Here is a 9593-nt window from a genome sequence, read left to right on the forward strand (position 1 = left end):
GTTTAATTAAGCTCAAGAGCAAAGGGGAAATAAATCCGATAAAGGGAAGGAAAAAGTGGTTGAATAGCTAGCGGAATCGTTCGACAACACCCGAGGTAAGTTCTTGAGTAAGAGAGCTTAAATTACGATGTGATTAAATCATGCTCTATGTGTGGCTATTGAGCCGAATGTGCAAGGACGATATGTGCCTTGTGTTTGAGTTTCGCAAATGAAAATGAAATATGAATGTGCCATGAATTATTGTTAGATGTGCATGATTAATTGAATGCTGTCCGGGCTAAATCCCGAAGGCTTTGTGCTAAGTGAATATACCCGGACTAAGATCCGAAGGCATTTGTGCGAGATACAAATTCCGGGTTAAGCCCCGAAGGCCTTTGTGCGAGATACTAAATCCGGGTTAAGTCCCGAAGGCATTCGTGCGAGTTATTAAATCCGGGTTATGTCCCGAAGGCATTGTGTGAGTTACTAAAACCGGGCTATGTCCCGAAGGCATTTGAACGAGGAGCTATATCCGGTTAAATCCCGAAGGTACGTGATTTGGTAATGAATGAGCTTGCTGTAAAATTCCAGCGAATACTCGAAAAATATCCCAATATGGGGATATGTTACGTATGTGTTGAATTTAATCGAGCCCTTACAAATAAATGTTCGCTCAGTTGATAAACGAGCTACCGGCCTTCGGCTAAGTTAGTCTATTGTGTATGTACATAAGGGTTGTTAATGTTGTGAAGCAAGTTTGGTATCGGTAAATTGCGTATTATGAAATATTCCGTTTAGCTAAATGTGTGTTATTCTTTGTTTATGCTGGAATTCCTTGCTCAAAACTTACTAAGCATAAATTGCTTACTCGTTACACTGCTCCTCTGTTTTATAGATTTTTGGTTCTCTAGCTATCGGACTCGGGATCTTGAAGTCGAAGTCGCCCACACTATCAAAGGCTCTTTTGGGTACTATTTTGGTTGAATTTTGATATGGCATGTATAGGACTACCCATTGTTGTTTTTCGAGTACTTTATGAAATGTATAAGTGTACAGCCATGCGAAAATGGCTTGTAGAAGTGGAGTATGGCATTAGACCATTCGTGTTTATGAATGTATAGATGGTTTCATGATGTAACTATAGTTGGAATGGAAGTGTTGAGCAAATGATCAGCCATTGGAATGGCTAAGTATGATCATATGTGGGCATATGTATGACAAGGCCCTAGTTGGTCCATGAAACCCCGAAAATAGGTAAGGTTTACTTTGAAAACAGAGGCTGACAGCAGCAGTGGTGTGGATTGGAAAAATCACAAGAATTCGTAGGAGTGGAATTAAATAGTGAATAAATTACGTAATCGAACCTTGATGAATCTACTTTCATATGAAAGTAACGAAACAATCATATGAACAGTACAGTAAGAGATATTCGGGTTCTTGTGGAACAGGACCAGAACAGTTTCTGGATTCCCTGTTCCGACTTTGGAAATTCACTATAAATTGACCAGAGATAATTAGGGGTCATACCATATATGTATGGATTCCTCTCTGAGTCTAGTTTCCATAGAAACAAACGGTATCAGTATTGAAGCTCTGTGCAGAGAGATATCCAAGTCGTAATGGGAAAAGGTCAGTGTAGTCGACCCCTGTAACATGGGAGACTTTGACTAATAAACTGTACTAATTGGCCTGACCAAAAATTCTAGAAAAAAATACATAGGTGGGGACATGAGTCTAGTTTCAGGGAAAAATCACAAAACTGATTTTCGAGTTGTGAAACTCAAGATATGATTTTTGAAGCGACTAGTACTCAGACTGGGCAGTGTCTGGAAAAATTTTTCAAAGTTTGTTAACATCTCGTGTCCGACTCCGGTGTCGGTCTCGGGTTCGGGGTGTTACAATTTGCTTATATTAAAATGTGATGCATGGAATGCTATGAATTTAAAATGTTTGATTGTGTTTTTAAAGGTCAATTTGGTGTGATGTGGTACAACTTTGGTGTGGATTAGATGGCTTTAAGAAATAATTTTTATGTTTGAGATAATGCACATTTTGGCATTTTACCATTTGGTTTCAAGTTAAGGAGATCATTGTCTTCTGATATCAATAATAAATTGATTGTTCTAGATATTTTGAACATGTCTCGAGACATACATTGTCAGGTCTCGAGATAATCGATACTTTGTCTCGAGACTAATAAACATTGAACCTAAAATAATTTTTGCTTTATTTTTAAGCTTGAGATAAAATCCGTTTTGTCTCAAGACATCCAAACATCGAATCTAAACGTCTGAAATAAGGGACCTATGTTTCGAGACATGAACTTCAATTTCTTGAGACAGACTGTTGAAATTGACACACTGAGTTCAGGTTCGAATCCTATCTCCATATTTGACCCGTTTAACTCTGAAACATTTTGTATAAGATCTTTTAACGTTAATTAATCATGTTTATGCATATAATTGAGTATGTATGGAATTTAATATGATTGAATGCTAAAATTAATTGAGATAGTTTGAGTTACTTTGATAACGTAATGTCATGCATTCAGATTCGATAACTAGATTAGGTGTAAGGTGTCACAAATAAAATTCAAAAATAGACTCATCTTCATGCATTTTTTAAATTTCATACCTGCTAGTTAAAATCTGAAGTTTTGAGATGCGCACAAATTCATTTTCTTCATGTTGGTTTTGCAAGATTGTCCAAGTCAACTTCACTAAAAATGACATTTAGAGTTTGTAAATTTCCATGAGTAACCCTTCTTTCTTCAGTAGTATGTATTCTACTTTCTTTAGGATGTGTGGTGCCATCAGCAATAATCACAATAGGTAGAGTCCACCAATTTTTAATAGCTTCTTAAGCTGCTTCATTAATAGACATGATAAAAGCTCTCATACGTAGTTTATTTAACCAAGTAGCAATGAGGGTTGAGTAATCAAATTACCTTCCTTCATGGACTCCATGTCTGCAAACTAAACAAAGGATCACCTTTAAACTACTCTTGAAGTCTACTTTGGTACCAATTGAAAAATCTACGATTTGTTGGGGCTAAAGTCCAATCTACTCTTATATAACGGTTAATTGCAGCTTCAGTAAAGTATCTCAATATCACAAACACTCACCCCGAAAACCTCACTTACAATAAGATTTACTCTCCAACCATGTGAGGCAATGCAACCTATTTATATGCTAAGATAAGCACATTCTCCAAACAAATAAGGAGATAAATCAACATTTAAAGTAAATGAATTATCCATGCAAAATCTCCTCTTTTAATTTTTGAAAATGCTTCCTCTTTAATTAAATCTGATCAGCTTTATCTATTTGGGTTTTGCAGGAACTCCAAGATTCCTTAGGTAAGCAAGCACATGGAAGGAGCTTCTTATTCGAATATTCTATAAGTCAACTGTGAAATCGTTCAAATATAGACTTTAGATAGAATTCGTCACATACTTGTTTATCTATGACCACATTTAGAAGAATGTCCAGAGTTGAAGAGGGAACGCTTTGTTATAGAATATGGTGCAGTTAAACCATGATGACGGGGTATTAGTTTTATTATTATATGAAGGAATCGAAAGTATCATCTACCTTTCTCAAAAGCCTTTATTAATCTGCTGTAGAGGGTGATTCTAAAACCTTAATGTTTGTACAAATCAGCCCTTCGGAGCAGAACTTAGGTGAGACCCTAAGTTGATTAAATTTTGCAAATCGGGTTCGAGGAGTGGAGTTGGGTCCGGTAAATAAACAGGTTGACATCGCTGAGCTTCGAAAATTGAAACAGATGGTAGGCTAATTACTTAATGTACAGAGTCTAACACAAAACTAGAACATGAAGTGGATATCTTCTGGAACTAAAACCTAAAGATGTACTTTTCTTGCCTCATCTTCCTGTTGATCTATGGAAGCTTGAAAAAGCCAAGCAAGAATTGAAATCAAAAGATGATGCTTTAAGAAAGTCAGTGGAGAACTTTCACAACTTAGAGGATAAAGCCGAAGGCAAGGATCAACTTTGCAACGCCAAAGAAGAAAAGCCCAATGAACTTGAAAACCAGCTTTCATCCAAGACAGAGTTATGTAGATAATTAGACAGGCAATTGTGGCAACTTTCAGAAAGAATGATGGAAAAGGAAGAAATTTGCTCAAATTTCCAGAAAAAGGTTGGTTGTCAACTGAACAATCTAGTTTTCTATCCTTTCAGATTTTTCAGATTAATTTGCCTTCAAATTGACCCAATGCAGGTTGTGGAGCTCGAGCACAAACTGAAAGAACATGTTCCGCTGTTATGGCTATCGCTCTTGCACACGAAGGGGTAAGACTCTAACCAATGGAACAATTTTTTTTTTTTATGCTTGTGCTATGTCTGAAATTACTATTATTGTAGTTTTCAAAACCATCATCCAAACCCACGTCAGGTAATGGCAAATAATTGCAATCATATAGGAACTTGGAAAGCCCATATCCCGTTCTTAATACGTTGTCAATCTGCCATGAGCCTATGTGTACAATCAAAGAATGGGAAGTGGTGGTGGAGTTATGGGTTAAAAAAGGAAGAAGAAACCTTGCAGGAGAGGAAGCAAAAGAGATAGGGGTCTTGCAGGTATCTATCGCATGTGGTGCAGAAGTTGCCGGAGCCTCTGAACCTTTGATTTATAAATATCAGTTTTGCACTGTTTATTATGTGTGACTACGGAAAGAGAAAAAGAGACGGTGAGTATGAATTATTGACTCATTACAGAATAACAAAATAATATAATTTGCAGAACATAGAGAGAGGGGGGACTTCTGAAGATTTCAGCTTCCTTTTATCAAACAGTGTTTTACCCAGTAGTTGACTCATAATCAAGCCAAAAGAAAGGTGTTTACATCATTTGAAATTTCAGGCTTTTTCTTATAAGAATATCATAAAAAAATTAATTAATTACGTAAATAAATTGTTTGTTATTGTGACTATTGGTATAGTCCGACACATTAATAACATTATTCACCTTTTTTTACCAATCATTAATTATTTATGAGTGTTAAAAGAAATCATTGTGTTAAGCTGTATTTATATATATATATTTTAAAAGTACTAATAAAAATATCGATATACCAATGAAATAAATAAATAAATTTAATGGTACTGTCAATCTGTCGGGTCACACCGAACAATTTTTTTTTTAAAAATATGGGGAAGTCCATGACCGGTCAGTGAATTGTGTCTCTCTAAACAGGGGAATAAGCAAGTCAGAGCCATTAGATATTTCACTCAGTTTCATACACTTATATGAATATTAGAGGATGCCTTTGTTAAATTCCCGGTGATTGTAATGTCATTGTATGAGTAATTTTTAATTTATGTTATATTTCATTTAATTATATTGGAACTTAATTAATTTTTATAAATATTTTTTTCATTTGTGAATTGTATATAATTTTATAAATAATAATGTGAAATTATAGATGTTTGGATTGTATTATAATTATTAGGGAATGTAAATTTTTTAAAAATATATATAATATGAATATTTAGGAGCGTTTGTAAAAGGTCATGCATTTTAGATGAAAAATGTCTCTCAATGCCTTATTTTTAATGGCGTTTTATGAAATAAAAAACATTGCTAAATACCTTAATTTAGCCGCGTTTGTCATTTAAGTGCCACCCATGTGCTATATCTATAGTCGCATTTATTAGAAAATGTCGCTAAAGTCCAATATCTTGCTATGTTTTCTTTAAAACGTCGCTACCTTTCTTGATAATGCCTTTCGTGATAATGAGAGGCATTCTTAAAATGTTAAAACAAGTTTAAATAAATGCTATTAAAGTCAATGGTTTTTATAATGTACATTAGATTAAAGAGTAAATTAATTCTTTTAGCCTTTTGGTAAAAGTTTTCATTCAACTGTACTATTTTTTTAAAAAGAGTCCGTTTATTACTTGGGTCTGAAAAACTAATTAGAGAAGTCTACAGTAGTCTCAAAACAAAACAGAAGAAAACAAAAAACGAAAAATAATAAAAATAGAGACCAGTTGATGGAATAACCAGAAAGTGACATGTGGCATGCCATGTGTATCTTATTTTGACTTGTAAAAACCAGTTTTTAATCGTAAAAATAGATGAAATTTTTAATCGAATAACCAATTTGCTTTTTATTTAATGTCCTTAGACTAATTAATTTATTTTTTAGTAGAGGAAGTAAAATACAATTCGGTTTCTAATTTACTTACTTGTAAATGGTTATTGAAATCGCATTAGTTAACAGTGGACACAAAAAATAATGGGTGAGAGCTAAGGTGAAGCTAGAAAATTTAGTTAAGGGGCCGAAATTAAATTATAATTTTTAATAGTTTATATATTTATAATTTTTAAAATTAAAATTTTAAAATTTTAAAAAATTTAGATAAATAATTTTCTATTTTATGTGAGATATAGAGCTCATATACTTAAATAATAATATATAAATATTCTAGTGAAATGGTATTTTTGTAATCTTACAAAATAGTTTCGAAAATACGATTTCAAGAAATATCCGTTGTCTGTAAGTGGAAACAACGAAAAACGGTTTTGAAAAAAAAAAAAAAACTTTAACTTCTCTCTTCCTTTTTTTTTTCTTCACTTGTTTCAAAATTCGAATTTTCTCTTTGATTTTTCTTTTCTCTTTATCTATTCTCGTTGTTTTGAAAGAAAAGAAAAGAAATGTTTGAGCCTCAACGTTTCGTAAATTTACAAGAGAATTCGAATTTCGGAGACCCCAAATCCTTTCTTTCAGGTGATAATCGCAACATCATGAACGGCAACTCCTCCCCGACTCACCTTCCAGCTCACTCTTCACTCACTTACTCTAACGCCAATCTGGATCGCGTCCTCTACAACGATCTCGTCGAGATGATCCCTCTTGTTCAATCCCTCATCGTAATCTCCTCCTCTTCTCTCCTTACTTAATTTTACTTTTTTTTCTTTGCCTTAATTTTTTGAAATTAGTGAACAACACCGGGAAATTAGTAATGGGTTTCATTTTAATTTTAATTTATTTGCTAACCTTGTGTTCGATCAGGAGAGGAAACCAAGTAGTTCATTTACAAGGCGTGGTTCGATGATATACACCAAGACCCCTTCAAGGGAATCCTTATCTGGAAATGTGAGATTATAATATATATACACTTGTTTCAATTTAATCTGTTGAGTTTACTTGAAATTTGTGGAATTATGTATTACTTGCTTTATTTTTTTAATAGGCTTATACTGTTAGTGAATTAGATAGATTTACTCCTTGTTATACCTGTATCTAAGTTGAAATTATATATGCCTTTGCATTCCAAATATGAAAAATTGGAAATTAGGCATAGCCTATTGAAATTGGTGTTTTGATATGAATTTGCTATGCTTCCATTTGTGTCTGTATCGTACCATGGTAGGATATTCAACATTTGAGTTTGTGTTGAACAAATATGCAATGGAAGTTCTTTGTAGGATTATCGAAGGAATTCTCACCAATAAGGTTTGTTTTACATTATTTTTTATGTGCAATTGTTTTTACTATCAAATTCATGCTCATATTTTAGTTTAATAGCTTTTCATTTTTGAGATGGTTAATTTTCTTTACATAAATGTGCTATAATTTTGTTATTTTCATTCGCGTAGGTTACCGATATGAAAGGGAGGAATGGAGCTCAGTCAATTCCAATGAGAAAGAAAAAAGATAAAGTCGACAAGAATGGTAGTAATAATCAAGATGGTGACGACTGCTCAATATTTTCCTCAGAGGCTTTGGCAACAGAAAAAGAGAATGAAGAGTTAATTTCATTGAGGAAACAAGTGGAGGATCTGCAAAAGAAGTTGCTAGAGAAAGATGAACTTTTGAAATCAGCAGAGCTTTCAAAGAACCAGATCAATGATGTTCGTGCTGAACTTGGTAAATTGAAGCGAGATGCTGCAGAAAAGGACTCTTTAATCAAGTCTATTCAGTTGCAACTCTCTGATGCCAAGGTATAATACATCATTAATTGGAACAGTGAGATCTGTTTGTGAATTCGGAGTTTGTGGTTTTATATTACCTGTGTAAAGATTAAAAAGTTAGGATGAAATATTCCATAATTGACATGAAAAAGAATTTGTTTCATCTACAAGACTTAATTGTGTTATTGGAAGATTTTGTAATTATTGTTTATTTAATTGATTGTTAAAATATGATTGTCATCTGATTTCGGAATACATGTATCCTCCATTATAAAAGGTTGCAGCATATCTGGTTCTTGTTTTCCATTTTTGTATTTTTGTCTACCTATGAATCATTTGACTACTTAGAAAGATGTCTACATAAAACATTTTCATTGTGAACCTCTTCTTGTTCCCTTAATCGTTATTGATAAGTAAGGTCTTCCTCAGATTAAACTTGCAGACAAGCAGGCTGGCCTGGAAAAGACACAGTGGGAAGCAATGACATCGAAGCAAAAGGTGGAGGAGCTGCAAAATAATATTGATTCCATGCAAGGAGAATTTTCATCATTTATGCTGTTGTTAAATGGTTTAACAAAGAATAATCCCACTACACATGCTGATGATTATGATTTAGAACCATACCCTTTGGATCCTCTCCCTTGTATGGTAAGCTTATTATCCTATGCCTAATATATCTAATGGTTTTATATGGTAGAAGGGAACAAAATTCCGAATAAATTCCGAACAAAATCTCTAACATGACTTTTCATTCTTTTGGATTTGCCACAATAGAAAGCCGCATGAATGGATTTGTATTTAAGGCTATTATTGCTTTATTATAACTTAAGATCATTGCATTTAGGCCCATAAAGTGCGGATTTCATTGTTTATTTTGTCTAGTCATGAAGAATCCGCTTTTGGCATAAACAGGATGATGTAAATGACGAGGAGCTGCAGAAAATGGAAGAAGCAAGGCAAGCTTATATTGCTGCTGTTGCTGCTACAAAAAAGAAGCAAGATGAAGAATCCCTTGCTGCTGCAGCCAGTGCAAGGTTATATCTTCAATCATCTCTTTTCAGATCAGAAAGTATGGAATAAAGCAATATAAGAATTGAAGTAGGCTTGGCAACCTGTGTATACGTGTCACGTTCGGTGTTTTGTTTTGTGTAAGCTGTGTAAACACAAACGCAACACAACACAACACAACACAAATGTGTATTAAACATGTTGGTGTCCATTGCGTTACTAGTGCATAAATTTCTCGGGTTGTGTTGTGTTTATTACACAGGTTTCATGTTTTACTAAACGTGTAGTGTTCGAAATTGTCTGATCTTAGCTTGAAGCATTCCGCACAAGCTCATTTATGTATTAGCACTATTTGTTTCATACTGTAGGCGTTTATTTACTGTATCTGATCTCCTTCACTCTCACCCGTCTTTCTTTTTTATTATTTGCATGTTTATTATATGACAATACCTGCCGGGTATTATCCGCTTTGACTCATTGGTCTTACAGTTTCGTTCAAAAAAATATTATAGATTGAAGATTTGAATATTTGTAAACTCGGTCAAGCTCTAACATATGTATATATATGTATGTATATATAACTATTGCTTTCATTGAAGGTCGGCAATTACTATGGGCGTCTCTCCATTTGGCTGTTTTTGATGCAAATTTTGCATATAACTT

General features: G+C 33.8%; 1 protein-coding gene across 1 annotated transcript; it reads left to right on the top strand.

Annotated features, from left to right (window-relative positions):
- The first annotated feature begins 6451 nt into the window (after positions 1 to 6451).
- On the top strand, positions 6452 to 9334 carry LOC107926586 (protein MICROTUBULE BINDING PROTEIN 2C). The gene is made up of 5 exons (XM_016857470.2): positions 6452 to 6878; positions 7021 to 7104; positions 7608 to 7952; positions 8352 to 8570; positions 8835 to 9334. Exons 1-5 carry the CDS (start codon positions 6663 to 6665, stop codon positions 9000 to 9002), a joined length of 1032 nt encoding a protein of 343 aa, XP_016712959.1. The 5' UTR covers positions 6452 to 6662; the 3' UTR covers positions 9003 to 9334.
- Positions 9335 to 9593: the final 259 nt, after the last annotated feature.

This window comes from Gossypium hirsutum, chromosome A07, assembly GCF_007990345.1.
Source record: "Gossypium hirsutum isolate 1008001.06 chromosome A07, Gossypium_hirsutum_v2.1, whole genome shotgun sequence".
In the NCBI taxonomy this organism is placed as follows: domain Eukaryota; kingdom Viridiplantae; phylum Streptophyta; class Magnoliopsida; order Malvales; family Malvaceae; genus Gossypium; species Gossypium hirsutum.

What these genes read in the sequence shown, in the direction of transcription:
- LOC107926586 (XM_016857470.2), top strand. Translation starts at nt 6,663, where the DNA reads ATGTTTGAGCCTCAACGTTTCGTAAATTTACAAGAGAATTCGAATTTC. An exon ending in TGCAACTCTCTGATGCCAAG is followed by an intron (nt 7,953 to 8,351) that starts GTATAATACATC and finishes GGTCTTCCTCAG; the next exon opens with ATTAAACTTGCAGACAAGCA. An exon ending in TGGATCCTCTCCCTTGTATG is followed by an intron (nt 8,571 to 8,834) that starts GTAAGCTTATTA and finishes TGGCATAAACAG; the next exon opens with GATGATGTAAATGACGAGGA.